This window comes from Aulostomus chinensis, chromosome 11 (genome assembly GCF_037954235.1).
Source record: "Aulostomus chinensis isolate RoL2024-O1b breed Wild chromosome 11, RoL_Achi_v1.0, whole genome shotgun sequence".
NCBI lineage: Eukaryota > Metazoa > Chordata > Actinopteri > Syngnathiformes > Aulostomidae > Aulostomus > Aulostomus chinensis.
The window spans coordinates 10,010,107-10,029,315 of record NC_141330.1 but is presented as its reverse complement, the minus strand read 5'-3'; the positions used below and the strand labels follow the sequence as shown (position 1 = coordinate 10,029,315).

The window sequence follows — 19,209 nt, the reverse complement described above, 5'->3', positions numbered from 1 at the left end:
GGGTCATGTTTAGGGTCATTCTCAGGGAAATGAGTGTAAGTCAGTGTCATCTGCAGGGATAACAACATAACTGTGTGGGTTTGTGTATATCCGTGCAGTCTTGTGTGTGTATTTACTTCTGTCTCTGTCTTTTGTATGCACGTGTGTGTATGTGTGTGTGTGTGTGTATGTGTGTCTGTGTGTGAGCAGTGTGCGGGTTGAGTGGATCTCTCTTTTCACCATCACCATTACTGCATGAAAGACCTGTCACTCTGTATTAGCTCTCACCAGCTCTCCCTCTCCCCTTTCTGTTGTTGTGCGTATGTGTGTGTGTGTGTGTGTGTGTGTGTGTGTGTGTGTGAGATGAGAGAGAGAGAGAGAGGGAGAGAGAGAGAGAGAGAGAGAGAGAAAGGGGTGAACTGGGCAGCAAAGCCATTTTAAAGCTATTGAAGGTCATTGTCTGCTCCGTTTTGTGCAACTGGCTGCATGTTTATAGCACAGTGGATGACTTTATTTAGTGCATATCATAAACAGCAACAGTACGGAAGCCCAGAGCGGCCATTCTTGTAATTACAATCTTCAGATCCAAAGTTAATTATTGCATTATTCTGAGCTATCTAAGATTGTTTTCTCATGATAAGTTAATTTCTCTCACTATCCCAGGAGGTCAGCGGTACATTTCCCTGTGTAGCAACTTCAGTTTAGAACAAATATTTGTTAATAACAGGAAGATCAAAAATAGGGTTGTGCTGCATTTGATCACATCTGATTTCAGCTGTTTGCTCAAAATATCAGGACAAATAACTCACCATCTGGAAATAACGGCATTAATGCTGTTCTATGCTTCCGTACAGGAGCCCTCAAGGCAATAACAGAATTTCCCATTTAAAATTTAAAATGCATTGTTAGAAATCTGTCTGTATTGAGTCACTTCTCATGACAGGAGATGAATTAACTCGGAAATAGAATTAAACAAAAAGTACAAGCACTGTACTTGGCTTCCGTACATGGGCCCTCATAGCTAAACATTGCTGGATATTATAGAATATCCAATATAGAATGTAAAGTAGAGCCTCAGGCAGTATTGATAGGCAGATATAGACGTGGATATTTATGATTTAGCACACATCTCTCTGCAGGGCTACACGCCTGCTGCATTTCCCAGAACTACCAGCCTGGCACCCATCATCATCATCATCATCATCATCCTCTTCCTCATCATCATCCAGAGTAAAAGTGTCCCACTGGCGGAAAAAAAACATCAATAATACACACATAGAACTTGGTCGTGTCACGGCTAATGGGGCTACTTATAAAATCCCTGCGCGCTCCAATAAGCATCTCTCAACACGATGGACAAAAGGAGGCTTTAAACCTTCACCGCCCTGCATCTTGTGTCGATTCTGACATTACCTGTCATCATTTTGGAGTTTTGGTGGGATGCGACAAGTTGCTTGCTCAGTGTGGGAGAAAAAAAAGCGAGAGGAGCAGACAGGCAGGAGAGGAGAGGAGAAGAGAGGAGAAGAGAGCGCTCGTCCAACCGGAAGGGAGGGGGAGACGCATTCTCCCTGAGTACACACACAAGCAGCGGCCACATTCACTCTAGACAAATCCGTGTTCAGTGACGTGTTTTCTATCAGCCTCCTTTTTTTTTAAATGCACCCTTTTCCCATCACTGGCTTGTTTAACAAATAGAATCTTAAGATTTGAATCCCTCGCGTGCTTTATTTTTTTATTCTCATCAATTCTCATCATCCATCTCAATTATCTGTTTTGTGCCTCGATAGACCCGTGATTTAGCCCATCATCATCCGCCGTCCACCCCCTCTCCTCTCTTCTCTCTTTCCCTCCATGTCCTTCTCTCTGGGAGTGCGACGCGCTGCGAATGTGAAATAAAAAGCCTGCAGGTAAGAGCTCTACAAGCTTCTTCAATGATTGTCATTACACCGAGTCCTTGTTTTTACTTTGCAGCCACAGTTCCTCCGGTGTAACGCACACGCCACATTGATTTGTTTCACGTTGGCTGTAACTTAGCCCGTCGCTATCAGTGTAGACTGCGCTAGGAAGACAGAAAAGCATAATTAGGCTCTGATAATCCAAATAGCTCTTGAAATAAATGCTTCATTCCACTGTTTATTTTTGCGGGCCTATAATTAGCGACGTCTATTATGCAAATGAAATCCTTATAATAGCTCGCTTGAAGCCCCCCCATCCACCCCCCACCCCCGAACCCCCCCGCATCCGCACCGCAGGTGTTTGCACTATAATATCTGTTTTATGTGCAGAAATGGACGACTACTTATCCAGCTATTTCTGGAGCATGATTTGTGTCCCAGTCCACTAGTTTTTCTCTGATGATGCTAGGCGTCCATTTTCCAGCATGTAGCCTACATGCAGGCGGGCTGATGAGTGTATCTTACTCTATTAATGAATGCACCGCAGTCCGCAGCAGTGTACCGGAGCTTTGCACGCTCCCGTAGCTCTGAGCCTGGATGTGTCTAATCACTGGTGTGCACAGCTTCTGCAGGGCAGCGGAGTGAGCAGCGCAGGGCCAACATCTTGGCATCATGTTGGACCCCGGCCACATGATCTTATCTCAGGCGGTTTAGGATCCATTGTCTTTTCACTCAGCCTTCTGCCGTCTCCTCTCCTCTCATAGGCAGGCCGAGCTTTGCTCTGAGCTCCGGCAGATCCAGATGAGGTAAAGGGCACCAAACATCTGGCACCGTTTCGATCACTCTCAGATCAGGATGCTTTAGGAGTGTGCACTGCAGCATTCAGGAGTTACTGACAAAAACAAGGTAGAGAGCTTTACTTGTCATCGCTGGAGCTGCAGCAGACCAACCTTTCAAAGGAAGCACAAGTGTCCATCACCACCTGCTTAAATCCAGATTCACTGAAGTGAGGCTCTCACATGACACAGGGCACACAAGCGTCCGTCCAACTTTTATGTATTTAAATAACTTGCCTTATCAGTAATGTGCAGGTGTGAGGATTTATGTGATGTTTTCTGAAAAGTGAAGCTGAATTGCATAACCGTCACTCTGCACAATTCATTATCCTACAACATGTGGATGCATGTATTCATTTGATCTATTGTATAACTGAGGTAGCATTGCAGCTATAATTATTATATAATATAACTGATCATTTAGTCTATGAAATGCAAAGAAAATGCGCTTGTCTTTTTACAAATGACGCGTTTGCTTCTTTTGTCCATCCATCAGCCCAAAGACTCTTTATCTTCTGTTACAAATGACCAAAAAAGCAGTGTTTTTTTTTCTTCCAAAAACAGTGAAGTGATTGTCAGAATTGTTTTATACGTGATAAGGACAGTGAATAACAAGGTTAATTTATGTGCAGGAGTGAATCAAACATTCCTCAACCATGTAAAAGAAAGTCTGTTGTTAGTGTCGTCTCTCCATCCATCTCTATTCTTGGAGGTGTGGAAGGCGCCGCCGTCTTCTGGTCACACCCCCTCTGCCTCCCACATGGTAATCTGCCTGTGAAATGTGTGACCTTAATGATCGTCTCTGTGGATTTTGGATTACTTTCAAAACGCCTCAGCCAACTCTATGATCAGCTGTTTACACTATTAGGTGACTCACTGCAGTCAATATTGGTGCGGAGCCCACACAGACTGTTGTTGTGTTTTAGCGCTGGCCAAATCATCATCATCTAATGCCTGCCTGGTTCAACAACAACAACAAAAATGTTGTAAAGGTTTCCGTTTGTTTTGTCTTACTGTTTCACTGTAATTTCTCGTAGCTGCTTTGGCAATCAGGTCTCTCTGTCACTTCCCTCTCTCCCTCTCTCTCTCTGAGGAGAAGCAAATCTGCACTGATCATCACATCTGTCATGTAGCTATTGTTCAAAAGAATCAATGCATTTGCTGAAATGTTCTTGATGTTCAAAGGCTTCGCAGTGCACCCTTCTCTCCTCAGAGGAAGGGCTCAGGAGGAAACCCAGCACTGTATCCCTCAGTTTCAATATGATTTCAGCGTCTAACCTAATCAGCAAACTGCCACTGCTCAATCACATTAGTGTGTAGCGTCTAAACTCTACACTCGTGTAAGTAAAACAAACCTGTGCATATTTAATGTACGTGACAAAGTGAAGGTATGGTTGAGTGTAAATCAAACACGGGCCTGCAGCACTTGGCTGCTGCTTCAGTACACAAAGCAAAGGCTTTCATCCAAACTTTTCTAATTGACTCTTGTCTCAATGGCTGTGACCCCTGAATCGACTAACCTCCAGCGTTGGTGTTTTTAAGTGCTTTGTGAAAGGTAGCGCAGCCTCAATATCTTACTGAACTGCATCTTGACAGTGATACATTGTACAAGCGGAGCACAGAGACGGGAGTGTAAACATATATACCAGATATACCGTTAGCATGTCCATACTGAACACCAGCGTGGGGCTAAAGCTTCGTCACAGATGCTCAGTTTAGAACAGTGATTCAAAACCAGACCGGATACAACGAGACTGTTTTAGAATGTTGCAGAGAAACTGCAGCAGTGAGAACTGGTATGATCGTTGCAAAAAGTTGCATAGAGTCTGATAGTGTTCACCATGCCAAATCTCCAAGAGCAGCTTTAGGCTGAGTTCAGACCAGTGAAGACCATCTTGCAACATTCCAAAACATCTTGAAAAGCATTTTAAAACTGCACAATTGCTGTCATTTTTTTTCTGCAAAGTTCATTGTGAATCACTGGTCTGAAAAGAGAATGTTTCCAAGCTGTATGGGAATGTTGTAAGTTGCATCAATTCTTGTTGCAAATCAGTGGTCAGAACCTGTCAGCCTGAGTCTTAACTGTGTTTTATGATATAGAAACTAATACTCATGCAGATAAACATTTTCGATGAGGGGAAAAGGTCATTAGTGTCAGAAATACCTCTGATTTTGAGTTCAAACAAAGTATCGTCGAGTTAGTCTATGCGTTTAACCGGTACACATAATTTATAACGCGGAAATAGGAACCTGCTATTTCACAGTCAGCTCAGTTATTTAAGACTAATATTACACACAGGAAATCAATCAATTCTTCTTCACTGCTCTATAACAGAAGCCTTCATAGGAAGTTGTCCCGGCAACGTGCGGCCTTATGCTTCACTTGGGAGCCTGCAGCCTGGATGTATTGATTAAAGCTTACAAAGAGTTTAACCAGAGCCAGATCATACAACAATTATGACATCATATCACAGCCATACAATATACTGTATGTCGGCAGCCAGATAAATTGTTAATACACTGATATTGGATCGGGAGTTACGCAAAGTCAGGCGTCAGAAATGGTATCAGGAAGGGGAAAAAAAACATGGAACATCTCTATAGACAAATGCTGTATGTAAGAAGCTAGCAAGTAGCCATGTCTCTGTTATGAAGTATCAGAAGCTAATAGGTTGGTGCAGTCAGAGTTGAAATTGTAACTGTAAGTGTATAATTTTATCATGTAGGTTACAAGTGCGGAGTTTGCATGTTCTCCCCGAGTCTGCGTGGGTTCTCTCTGGTACTCCGGCTTCTTCCCACCAACCAAAAACATGCAATTGGGGACTAGGCTGATTGATACTCTACATTGACCGTAGGTATGAATGTGAGTGTGAATGGTTGTTCATCTCTCTATGTTGGCCCTGCGATGGACTGGCGACCTGTCCAGGGTGAACCCCGCCTCTCGCCCGTTAACGCTGGGATAGGCTCCAGCCCCCCCGCGACCCTTAATGTGTAGGAATAAGCGGAAGATGACGATGGATGGATGGATGGTTACAAGTGCATGATGTGCCTGTTAGTTAGCCTGCTTGTTCGTGCCGCAACGCGAATCAATTTATTGATTGACATGTGACATAAAATGACCGTTTTGATAACTGACACGTCAGTGGAGGCTCTTTCAATGCAGAGAAATTCAATTGCTATGTTCACCGCATTACATCATTGTAGTGTGTCTAGGAGAAGGATTTCTATGCGTATTTCTTTTTATCCTGCCAACTAAACTTTTAATTAAAAACATAGTCAGTCTTTCTTTGTTGAGGGTCCCTTTCTTTATCAGTAGTTTTGGTCTTTCTTTAGTTAATTACCTCCTCCTGCTCATTTATATGTCAGGATAATTAATTAACAGACCCCTTCATGTATAGAAACATGTGAAAGCATTTTCTCTGTGAAGGTGGTAATTCCTCTGTGAGTGTGAGTGTGTGTGAGTGCTTGCACATGCGCATGTGTTAATGCATATGTTCATGAGTGTCAGGTCATCCAGAGACACTTTATTTTGGGAGCCTCTTAGACCAAGGTGTTACCGTCACTGCTTCCTCGGGCTGTTCTGCTCAGACAGGCGGGGACGAGGTCACATGTACTTTGAGGATCTTGTTGGACTCTTCACATCCTACCACACTTTAAAACGACTTTTAAAGATGACCTATTTTGTGACTTTATTGTCATGATTTTAACAGTTGCAGGGGGTTTCAGGCCGCATACGCGCTCGCATGCAAGTGTTGGTTTGCGTGTTGATCTTTTTCCGTGCACCTGCGTGTGTCGGCGTGCGTGTAAATCTGTTTGCCAGCTGTTGGGTCTCAGCTATGAGCTCAGGTGTGTAGATTTTTCTCATGATAAGGAAGAGAAATCATCTCAGCTACCCAGTGTCACTGCTCTCAATATTCAGACATGCTTTCTTAATATTCACTGCTGCCATGAAGCCCTCAGAATAGAGTACGCTGTTTGTATTTTTAGAGCTGTCATCATAAGTAGGCCTGATGCCTTTTTTTTCCAGTTGGTCAAGCTATCAGCATAAGCTTGTCATTTTCACTACATTACAGTCTTGATTTTGTTTTTTCGGAGATCAGACATGCAGCAGCAGGGCTTGATTTTGTAGAATCAGTACACAGGACCGTTGCCGTTCACATGTGAGGAAAAACTTATTACGGATGTCATCATTTATTCAACAAGCAGTTTGGTAGTTGATTTATGCAATGAATAGCTAATGGAGCAGCTGCTACAAAATTCAAATCTCCTGTGTGATTTATGGCTGCATTATTGCAGCCACAATCATTTACACTTCTATTTTATGGCAGCACTTTCTGCTGTCATTCTGGGAATGAGTCACACAGGTAGATCTGATTACATCTGAGGTTTTCCAACAAGTGAGGGTCTGGTCCCATCATGGTCCCTATAGCAGTTGGCTCACAAAGCAAATCTCTTGGCTTTTGTTGCTACAGGACATGCTACTGAAGCTAAATGGCCTCTGGCTGGCTCGAGTCCTCGCTGTAGGATAAGATAGCTCTTAGGAGCTCAGCTTCATAGAAAGGGCAAACATGTGCTTATATCGCTCCAATGCATCTCTTAAGTTTCCCCAAAATTTCTCATTAAAAATCCTTACCATGACAGGGAGCATTTTTTTCTTTTCTTGTTCTTTCACGCTCTCGTTCCTCATTCCTTTCTTTCTTAATTATTGGTGGGAAATAGAAATTACAGATAATTAAATAGCAATTATGATCTCCTACACAGGGGAGTTTTGCTATGGGGAATAACTTAGTAGGTTATAGTTAAGGTCATTTATTAAATAATGGAGTTAAAGACCACACACACACACACACACACACACACACACACACACACACATACACACACACACATACACGCACACACAAGATTCTGCCTTTTCAGGCCTCGGAGATAGTGTAACCCTTCTAGACGTGTATTTTCCTCAGGGAGTGGCAGTATGTTGATAGGGTTGGAAGGTCATACTACACGCAAACACACACACACACACACACACACACACACACAAACACATCACATGTACTTGTTTGCTTGCACATATGCACCCTCAATGTATAAATAAGCTACACTGTGGTGGTGTCGTTTGACGGTTTACATAATAAGGAGCCTGAACGGCGAGATACGAGGCCGACTGTCTAACTGAAGGGAGCTGAGGGGAACATTACTGGGATTCAATAAGATTGGACTAGTCCCATCCTCAGATGCACTGAAGAGGAAATGCACGCACACACACACACACACACACACACACACACACACACACACACACACACTACACTACACTACACACCGTCTCTCCTTCCATCTCTCCTTCTGTCTCTAAGGCAGCTCTGTTTCAGGTCTCACAATGCAAACAGGATGTAACCTATTTTGATTACGGTGCCATATTGTATCATCAAATATTAACACAGTGGCTCTGCATTATGTCTGCTAAATAATGTTTGTTGAATAATGTGTGCTGCCCCGTCATATGCTTGTATTTTCTTCTCGATTTAGTAAGCGCTGGTAGACCTCTCGCTCCCTCTTGTTCGTGTGTTTGTGAGAGCACATGCAGGAGCATCTGTGTCGCAGTGGTCACACAAACACACACGCACGTGCACACACACACTCAGACACAAATATCTATTGATAGAGCATTAGCGCAGTGGTCTGTCTCTCAACACTGATGGTATTGACTAGAAATATTCCCCCCCCTCATTTCTGCCTCTTTTTTTTTTACCATCTCCGCTTTGCTCTCTCTTCCTTTTTCTCCCTCTATCTCTTGCCTGCCCCTCTCTCCCCCTCCTCTCTCTATGCTGATCTAGACTTTGGAATTCAATGTTGCTATGGTAACAATGTCGGGTTGGTCCTCTCTGCCTCCCCCTCTTGCTCCTCTTATTCAGACAAGATGCAGTACAACTCGCTCCGGAGTCATTCTTTCTTTAGCCTGTAATACTGTCACTACTACAGTTACTCCATCTGCTCTGACACAGGAACGTTGAAGTTTGACAACACTGAAAAGCATCCGCTGTAAAGAATAATTATACTTCTAACTAAACCATTGGATCTATTTGCAACAAAGGCATGGCTTGGAACATGCGGTCTATATTAATTTGCTTTTTCGATTGTTGATTAATCATTCAAATTCCAGCAAACCTGCAAAGATTCCATATTCTCAGGATGTGAAAACATGTTGCTTCTTCTTAACTTAACATAATAGATTTGGCTCCAAACCCATAAAGTTCTGATATTTTATGGTTTATTTTGGATGATGATTGGTTGAGAAAATTAGTAAAATATAAACAAATAAGGAAAATAATCATGCACAATGTGTGTTTCTCTGCTTTATTCTAAATGTGCCTCTTCTGATTTCATCTGCAAACTCAGGTCATAATACCAATAAATGAATTCGTAAAATGGCCATTTTCCCCTCTTCTTTATTTCATGTGCAGCAGCAGCAGTGCAGCAGTGACCATGGGCGCTGTGGTGCAAGCTTTCTGCTAGCAGAGGACGGAAGGAGAGCGGGACACCCGTCCAATACACAACCTCCACTGGCACCAGCTTTCCAGTGAGAAAGAAAGAAAAGAAAGAGAGCGTGAAAAAGATAGAGACAACAGAGAAGGAGAAAGAGAGCAAGAAGGAGAGAGGGGGAGCGGGTGAAAACAGTCGATGGATGCTGTCCGGATTGAGGGGACAGCACGTTCTTCACTGACGAGGAAAAGAAAGATTTCAAAATTGAGTCGAAGGATAGAAACTCGCCGTCAGGTAAGTCTCACACTCGCTGCGTTGTTTCACTTTGCTGGTTTCTTTGATGTGTGAGAGGAAGTTGTGATTTCACGGGTCATGAGCCATTATTCCCCGGGCCAGCTATGATGCTTGTATGTATAAAGGCGCATCCACACAACCTGCCCAATAAAGACTTTTACAGGTAAAAGGTTATCTTGTGTCAGATTGTGTGTGTGTTTATGGATTCAGCTCCAGGCTTGCTGATTCTGATGGGGGGGGGGGGGGGGGGGTCAGGGTCATAAATATGGAGATTGGGAGGGTGTGATCTGTTGTGTTTCACATCACTTCTGTCTTGTTAAGCGGAGTCAGCAGAGTCATCCAACTCTCCTCCAAGGACACATCATAGTGCCAGATCTGCACCTCCTCCTCGCTTACGTCTTTGCTGATCGCCTCCCTCTGCGGACTCTCATCTCCTCTCTTACTCCACATCATCTCACCTGCATATCCGCTGTCTTTTTTTCTCAATCAACTTCACCATGTTTGAGATTATAAATGCCTTTTCTACCAGTCCTCCTCATCCTCTACCTCACTAATGTCCACCCTCGTCTCTCTCCCTCTCTTTCTCTCTCAAGGCATGGTGTGTGAGAAGGGGATCCAGATCCTTCTCACCACCGTGGGGGCATTCGCTGCCTTCGGCCTGATGACGGTGGCAATAGGGACGGACTACTGGCTGTACTCCCGTGCCCTCATCTGCAACAGCACAGCCAACATCACCCAGGATGACCCCCATAACAAGGACAAGAAAGACCCTGGGGCGCTCACACACTCTGGACTCTGGAGGATATGCTGCCTGGAAGGTAATGTTGAAGTTGTGGCAGATATTTATGGTCTATTGTGGGATAAGGATTAACGCACATGAACCCATTTGTTTTCTGTTTTTTGTTTTTTTTTGGGGGGGGGGGTAGATAGGAGGATGAGGGGAAAGTTTCAGTTCAATAATACAGTTCCCAACCGTTTGGCGTTTCATGCAGAACCAAATGAAGACTTTCACCGTGTGTAGTTGTCTACAGCTGAGGAGAAGAGATAAAGCAGATGACAATTCCTCTAAAACTCACTACTTAACGTGTTTTATTCATAAACAAAAACAAAGCATAAAAATTACAAGTCGTGATTCGTGCCAGGTTTTCTTGGACAGGCTCAGTCAGTTCTTGGAGTCGTCATCGTCGCTGCGAGGTTGCCAGACTGGCTCTTTCTCTCCGTTTCCAGTCAGACATGAGAGTGGTATCAATCTTTTGATCTAACTCTCAGTAAACAATCCCGTTAAGTGTTTCTTCTGCTCGTAATTTTTTAAGGCGAGCAAGAGAAAAAGAATCGGATTGAACTTCGTGCAAATTGAACTGATGCTCAGTGTGAAGTCAGGCGAGGACATGGGGCCTTTAACTGCTGCTATATAGACAGCACATGGATTCACTCTATCTACAGCATACAGCACGTTAAAGCATGAAGGTGCTCATTAGAGCACATCATAATATAGGCCATCTCCGGACTTGGTTTTAACGCACAGCCGAAATGATCTGATCAAATATGAACAGCTCTACAAGCAGAAGTGAACACAGCCAGAATGCATCCAGACCCCATCACTCCGGACACACTCGGAGGTTGACTGGGGCCACATTCTTAACTTAAATCTGTCCTTGGCTGCAATGAAAAGCCAGAGACTCAACTGATACCCTCTGTTTAAAAGAAAGAACAGCAGCCTACTATTTTTATTACACAATGTCTAATAATACTTTGCTCATTCACGATGTGGCAAACATCTTGGATGATTTGGTTTTACTTATGCAAACTAGTAAACGCTTATGTGTTGACAGCAGTTTGCCTCTCCCTCCCTCCCTCCCTCCCTCCCTCTCTCTCTCTCGCTCTCTCTCTCTCTCTCTCTCGCTCTTTCTCTCCTTAAAAGTCAATAACATCCAAGCCAATTCATCCAAACCAGATGGCATTTTTCTTCATTAAGATGTTGGAGATCTACATGAATGGCTCTACTATGTTTCTTTTGAGTGGTGTACATGTGTGCACCGTCTGTAATTGAAAAAAGAAAAAAGAAAAAAAGACCACTGTTAGAAATAAGTTATTTCTGGTCAGCATTGAAATTGTTCCATTATGAACCAGATGTGCTGGTCTCCTTCTACGGTATGGTACTTCTTCAACACTCCTCTGTAACACTGCCGTCCACCGGCTGAAAACAGCACATTTGGTCTTTGCAAATGGAAACAATGTCGGTGTTTATTTGCATGTAGAGCAGGGATGTGAGATTATATCCTAAGTGCTCACCTGAGACACATATGGAGGCTCATTACACTTAAAGCTGCCTACGTGTGATCGGCTCACTCCTGGTCTGAACTATAATTTGGTTCCCAGAATTTCTCGCAATCAGACATTCTTTGCTTTTTGCCTCTTCTGTGTAAGCGTCTCTCTGTTTGTTGCGTGCTAGACCGTTGGGGTATTGGAATTAATACCTTGCATCTACACGTTGTTCTCCCTGAGAAGCAGGATCAGCTATTTTCTGTATAAACAGCAGAAGACCAAGATCAACACAGTCAGCCTCTCAGTTGTCCTCAGAAAACTTAAATTGCTCACAACGCTGCAGCGTCGCTGTGATAGCACTATTAGCACTGAAGTATACATTCTATTTGTACACGTTAGACCATCCTATAGTGACAAGAAAACCCTTTCTCAAAATAGTCCATTCATCATTGTCCTCAAATCCTGCTGCAGTAATTTAATTCTACAATAGCAGGTTCACCCTGCTGCCCAGAGACTTCTCATAAGGTACTGAAAATGGTAGTCGGGCCCTCAATGGTTTGTCCCTGCAACACAGGCTGCTAATTCATTATACATTACACTGGCTGGCTGACACTCAGCAGTAAAGGTTGGAATGGAGTGAACAGCAAATTAGCTATAACCAAAGGGGTGGTCTGAGTTAGCGATCTGTGCCTTTCCTCACAAACACACTGAGGTTCTTCTGCCTCTGGGAAAACCTCTTGGCTCTCCTCATAAAGCCTCCCCAGTGCAGCCTGGGCCTGGTCATTGTACAAAGCTAATTTGCCCTCATCTCTAAGCTTCCTGATAGCAAAGCACCCAATTAGCGATAAGATCTAGCCCTCGCGGCACTGCTGCAGTGCCCCCCCCCACACACACACACACACACTCTCTCACTTTTTCAGTTTCTCCACTTACATTCATCTTTCACTGGTTTCCTCTTCCCCTCTCCCTAGTTTCTTCTCTCTTTCAGCCTTTTCTCTTCCATTGGGGTGCAGTAAAGCTGGCAGGGGCTTGGTGAGGCTTAGAGGTCAAGTATCCCTGATATCCAGCGAGTATTTGGCCAAGATAGACGCTCAGTAGTCATGCAGGGATGCGGTGAGGTGTAGCTTGACTGGAAATGCCGGACATGCTAGCTCTAAAAGATTTATACCCATGGGTGGGTGGCACATAATGCTGTCGATAGGGATGTGTCCTCTTGAGCTCTGCTGCAGATTTTTTGTTGCAGAATTTTTGGTTTGTATAGCACATGACACAGCTAATATGACCACTCAGTAGAATGTTGTGTACTGTATTGGTGACTTATAAGTGTTTAGGTTTAGTAGCCACTCAGCGAGAACATCAGCCACAGATAACATCATCCACTGTGAGCTTCAACGTCTTCTCTGGTAACAGTGACCCAGGTGGTGCAACTGATGTCCCACCTCTGTGTACCTTCATCTGTTTGTTTTACAGACCAACCTGTGGAAATATAAGAGAGACCAGCTCACCCACCATCTGTCCTTCTCTCCCTCCGTCTGTGTCTCTTCATTCCATCACTCCATCTTTCTCACAATCCATCCATCAGCAACAGTGATGTGCTGTCATCATCGTGCGTGCATCCCTCCGTTCGTCTGTCTGTCTACATGCAAGACCCCATCGGGTATCTGTCTTCCAGTGTGTCTGCATACGTGTATGTATTTACATGTGCGTGCGTGCGCATGTGTGTGTGTGTTTGTGGGAGTGAGTGAGTCTTCGACAGAGATTACTAACTTCCTATGAGAGACATTAACCTTCTTTATGTGTACACTGAAGGATTTGACACAGATATGATGTGTTTATCAGTTTGTCTCTCCAGAGGATGTTTGTTGTTCTCTCCTCTTGAGCTTGTAGTGATGTGCTCTTGTTCTTTTGTTGTGCCTGGTCATCACTGCTTCCTCTGTCTTATATCTCAGGAGTGAAGAGAGGAGTGTGTTCTCAGATCAACCACTTCCCAGAGGATGCAGACTTTGACCATGACGGGGCAGAGTACGTCCTACGTAAGTCAAAACCAGCATTTCTACATTTGATAAGATAAAAGAAAGCAAAAAACTGTAGCTTGATAATCACATTGGATTTTTTTTGTTTTTTTGGGCTCAATGCAAAATAAACATGTGACAATGTGTCCTGAAAAGTCAAAAGGGGGTGGGTGGCCCAGTTCATCGTGAGTGCCCAGCAGTGATATCTTCAGCTCTGTGTTAGGCTACATATGTGGACGTGCATACTTATAGGAAAGCTTGTGTTCTGTTTATAATGTTGCAGTAGCATTTTGCTGGCATTTAGGTGGCATTTTCTCTCCACGGCCTAGTTACCCAAGATGAGAGAGGAGCAGTGTGTGTGTGTGTGTGTGTGTGTGTGCGGGTGTGAGCGCGTGTGCGTGTGTGCGTGTGATTCTTTCACATGACGAGGATGATAAGCAAGTTAGCAAGTTCCCATAACTTAATGATTTTACATTTTTCTAACCCCATACTGGCGCTCACTAGACACTTCAGTCAAGATGCAGGTCGACAAATTCATCTAAAATTATTCCAGAGTGACGATTCCAGGCAGAGACTTCATCCCACGAATACTTGTGTTGTCATACTTTGGATATAAACAAATATGGCGGCAGAGAGTCATCATATGTTGGGTTTTTCACTGAAAAAAGAAGCTGTGGATTAAGTCTTCTGCACGATCAGCTGATGATGCTTCTCATTGGCAGTTGCAGTCATTTGCTATTTCATTTCATAGTACAGGATTACACTCAGATTGAAGCGTCCCCTCTGATTATCACAACTGGTAAACTAGGCCCAAATCAGCCCTTATAGTCTGTGGTGTGCACTCAGATAAAGGTTTGCAAGGCCTTTTTGATTAAGGTGTGGTACGTTCAGGGTAACGGTTACTGTTTCCTTTTTGTCTAATAATTTTTACCCTTCTTTCAACATTCAGAACTGGGTTAAAAATTTGTATTTCTTTTTTTGATGTGGGAAGTGATGGCTAGACTGTCTTGAAACATTTCCAAAATTGTTCTTATTGCTCATTACATCCCCATTTTTGGCTGTAACCCTTGTTCTCCGGTTTGTGCAGGGGTAGTCAGGGCTTCCAACATCTTTCCTATCCTCAGTGCCATCCTGCTGCTAATGGGAGGTGTTTGCATTGCTGCTAGTCGTTTCTATAAGAGCAAAAGGAACATCATCCTGGGAGCAGGAATTCTCTTTGTGGCGGCAGGTAAGATAGCAACAGTGGATTTGTGCTTGGACGTGTGTGTGTGTTCAAAAGGTGGAAGGAAGATGAAATATTACTTTCCATAAGAGAACTGTTTGTAAGTGTCTAGTTGTGTTTTGGCTTTTCTGTCAGTTTAATGGAGATTTTATATTCACAAGTCATCTCATCATGTTTATTTTATATTCATCTTATCATGAATAATCAAGTCCGGAAAATCTGTTTGAATAGCGAGTTGGTCTGTCTGAGTTTATATCGCTCTTCCATAAATGCATTTTCATGCTCTCTCAGGTCTGAGCAACATCATTGGCGTGATCGTATATATCTCGGCTGCACTCGGGGACATCTCTCCTAAGAAGGACGAGGATAAGAAGTGGCAGTACTCCTATGGTTGGTCCTTTTACTTTGGGGGTCTGTCCTTCATCATGGCTGAGATGGTGGGGGTCCTGGCTGTCAACATCTACATCGAGAAGAACAAGGAGCTGCGCTGCCGTTCACGCACCGACATTTTCAAGAGCACCACACATGCCATGCTCCGCCTGCCCAGCTACCGCTTCCGCCGCAGATCCCGGTCCTCGTCCCGCTCCACTGACCCCTCTCGTTCTCGAGACCCTTCACCTGTAGGGGGAGGTGGAGGGAAGAACTTTGGTCTGCCCCCATCTGCGCTGCTTTCCCAGGGCCCCATCTCAGTCTCCACGTTGCCTAACCCTCACTCTCGCTCCCACACAGCCCTTGCTGGAGGCGACATTTCGCTCTACACGCTGTCCCGTGATCCTAAACTCGGGGGTTTGCCGCCCATGTACGGAACGGTGGACAGGGCCACGCTTTACCAGCTCCACAACTGCTTCCCAAAGGATGGAGGGGGAGGGGGAGTGATGATGAGCGGTACACTTCCCTCGCTTAAGTCCCACAATCCTTCCAACTCTTCTAACTCCAATGCACCAATGCCCAACTCAGTGGGCTCAGGCCCTCCACCTTTTACCTCATCCACAGTAGACAGGGAGCGAGGGATGGGGACTCTGGACAGGCTGAAGGGAGACAGGGAGAGCAACTCTAATACCCTCAATAGGAAGACAACTCCTGTGTAGAAATACAGAATGAGAAGGGGAGACAAGGTAGAGAAGGAGGGAGAGTAGTAGTAGGAGGGGAGGATAGAGAGCCTCTCCCTCCACGTTCACTGGTACTTAGTCTACTACTGAGAACAGTAAGAAGAAGAGTAATAACAGAGTGATAATAATAACAACAACAATGAACTTTCACAATAAAACTATTTTGATATTTCAATGTGCTAGAAATGATTTATTTTGTTAACAATCAAACGCAATTAACCTTGGGCTACTATGAAAATGTTTCACATCTTTTTTTTGTGCAATAATTAATGCTAATTTAACCAGATCATCATTAGTGTAAATTGTTGTTGTGATTATTCTTAGCGTTATTACAGGCTAGCTATACTTGCAAACAATGTGGTATGGAATGAGAATTTAATTTTCATGTTTTATTTGTGTGCATTCACACTAATTTTAGATCTCAATGACTTGTACTGTGAATTTCTTCCATGCAGAGCCACTGGGACAGTCAGTGAGCTGTGTGTAACTGTGTCAAACTTCAAGCATGAGTGTGCACAATATGTGGGAGAATGAGAGCCTGTATTATTTTTTAACCCCCATATTATATAATGAAGTCAGATGTGAATACTGTAAATTGTCTTCCAACATCGAAAGAAATGCAACAATAATGTGAGCGACTGAGACAACTTCATTCTGAGTCTGAGTTTACTATGGGTCTCTGTTAGTCTTATTTCCATTCTAATCAGTGTTAACAGTAGTACTTGTAGCTCTAGTCGTGTTGAAGATGTTTGTTCTTGGGCATTAACAGAAACCTCCGACTGGAGGAAGCAGAAAAAAGAGAAAACATTTGTACAGAATCAGGTATAGGTTGCTGCCTGAGCAGATAAACAAAAAAAAACTTATCATTTTTTTCTATGAAGAGTCCCAAAGTGACACATGCAACTCGTCATTTTCAGTGGCAAAAAAAAAAAAAAAAATACATGATGTATATGTGGGTTCATGGGGTTTAAAAACACTAAAAAGACTTTGAAAAGATACATGTACATTGTAATTTATGCATACGTATATTTGTAAAGTCTAGATCCTTTTTTCGGGACCACTGTTCAAACTGGGTATGCATTTTTGGGGCAGTGTGGATTTCAAGTGTTTTGTTCCCTCCATGGACACTTTTGTCAGGTGGTTTCCTCCACCCACCCTGCTGTGCGTCGCCATCATTGCTCCTTCCTCTGTCCATAATTGGTCACATGATTCATGTTCCTCTAGTTTGTCACGTGACCAATAACAACCCCTTAACCTCCCCAAAGATTATTTTCACTGTGCTTCCCCTGTGACCGCTGACTCCTGAGTCTGAACTGGGACCTGTTCTGTTTATGTTGATGAGAATGTAAACACATGTAAACAACCCTCCACTCTCTCTGTTCCGAGTGACTGCAGATCCGTGTTGAACCATGGACACACACACACACACGCGCGCGCGCACGCACGCACACACACACACACACACACACACACACACACACCTGCTACATGATATAATGAAGAAACTAAACAACCAGACGCTTCCAGATTCTATACATTTTCATTTCTTTGGTTACATTTCAGAAAAAGAATAATGTGATTAAACTGCACACAGATAGCATTTATGTGGGCAATATGAATAGTATGTAGTTGAGAATAGATATAGCTAGACAAATGATTATGGTTTATCTAAATGTGTGATAAACTCAAACACTGTATTGCACGACATTTATAAAAAAACAAAAACAATAATCATACTCACAGACTGCTGTCTTTTCTTCATTTTTTGCTGAGAAAGAGATGGGGGTCTCCCACTTACAACACACTGAACATAAATCTTCTGAAGAAACTGCATATGCTGTATACATTTGATGGTAAAGTACCTTCAGTCACGTGCTGTACTATTTTATACTATTTGTTTTATGAGGCCTTTCTCTGTAGAGCTGTGAAGGACCAAAGCTGCAAAAAAATGAAAATAAATTATAAGATAAATAATTTAGCATGCTATGAAAGACCCCCGAAATATTATTAAAATAAAAACAGGTATTACTTATTTCATATAATGTAACATAAATTCTCTTTCTTTAATGTCATAATTATTGTTATATTTATTCAATTAGTATTTACATTTCTCTATGCATTCCTGATTCCTTATAAATCAGTATGCTGTCATTCACAGGGTCAATGAATTTGAACATGCCTTTCTATGAGGAAGGGGAGGTGCTCGTCCTGAATAAATACCAAACTTCAAAATGTAAAATGAATATCAGAATTTATATGCAAAAATAAATACATTTATATGCAAAATAATTGAATTAATAAATAAATGGAAAACTGAACAAAGAAGTAAATTAATGTTTAGGTACACATGGATGTGCGTCATGTTTTGGTGCGTTTTAAATGCATTCTACCATATATTCTACATATATATTGAGTTATTTATGTATTTATTTAATTGTTCATTCATTTTTTTATTTGGGCCATTTCTGTCTTCCATAAATGTGAATTTGGTTTCCTCCCAATAATCTAAACCAAGTATATATTTGTAGGCGTGACCCCGCCTCTGGCACTATGTCTGCTGGAATAATCTGGCCCCCTCATGATATTTTGAGCAGAGGGAATCGATAAATGGATGTTTTACTTATTCCACAATTATTCCTTGACTTTAGAAATCAGAGTGAACCAGTAAAGTTTGCTTATATAATAATCCACCAGTAATAAAAAAATATTCAAATGCTGTCCAAGCACCTTTCTTCTGCTAAAGCACATTGTGCTAATATATGTATAGCAGAGCTTTTTACACTGACGCTAATTCTCAGAGAACAGGAAATACATCCAAGGCTTCCTCCTTAGTGAACAAGCCTTGCCCTTAGTGGTTAATCAAAGTTGCTCTGCTCATCTTTGGCATGCTGTGATCCTCTAAAGACATTGACCTTTTCTGTCAGACTGAGGCAGATAATATTTGCAAATATATGGATAGAGCCAGATGGGTGGAACTTGCCCAATAGAATCATGAGAAAGGCCAGAGGAAAAGTTAATTCACTATACTTTTCTCTGACTACTTCCCAAACTTAGCATTTCAAGGTTTTTTTGATGGGCCCATCTGGTACCTCCTGCATGTTTTTGCTTGTG

At 42.8% G+C, this 19,209-nt stretch overlaps 1 protein-coding gene across 2 annotated transcripts; it reads left to right on the top strand.

The window, feature by feature from the left end:
* Positions 1 to 1,517: 1,517 nt before the first annotated feature.
* cacng8b (calcium channel, voltage-dependent, gamma subunit 8b) lies at positions 1,518 to 18,807 on the top strand. 2 transcript variants are annotated; one of them, XM_086218288.1, is made up of 6 exons: positions 1,518 to 1,886; positions 9,181 to 9,490; positions 10,084 to 10,308; positions 13,705 to 13,788; positions 14,855 to 14,995; positions 15,281 to 18,807. In XM_086218288.1, exons 3-6 carry the CDS (start codon positions 10,086 to 10,088, stop codon positions 16,075 to 16,077), a joined length of 1,245 nt encoding a protein of 414 aa, XP_086074414.1. In that variant the 5' UTR covers positions 1,518 to 1,886; positions 9,181 to 9,490; positions 10,084 to 10,085; the 3' UTR covers positions 16,078 to 18,807. The 2 variants fall into 2 exon arrangements, with proteins under 2 accessions (XP_086074414.1, XP_086074413.1); XM_086218287.1 differs by having other exon boundaries at positions 9,178 to 9,490.
* Positions 18,808 to 19,209: the final 402 nt, after the last annotated feature.

What these genes read in the sequence shown, in the direction of transcription:
- cacng8b (XM_086218288.1), top strand. Translation starts at nt 10,086, where the DNA reads ATGGTGTGTGAGAAGGGGATCCAGATCCTTCTCACCACCGTGGGGGCA. An exon ending in GAGGATATGCTGCCTGGAAG is followed by an intron (nt 10,309 to 13,704) that starts GTAATGTTGAAG and finishes CTTATATCTCAG; the next exon opens with GAGTGAAGAGAGGAGTGTGT. An exon ending in CGGGGCAGAGTACGTCCTAC is followed by an intron (nt 13,789 to 14,854) that starts GTAAGTCAAAAC and finishes CGGTTTGTGCAG; the next exon opens with GGGTAGTCAGGGCTTCCAAC.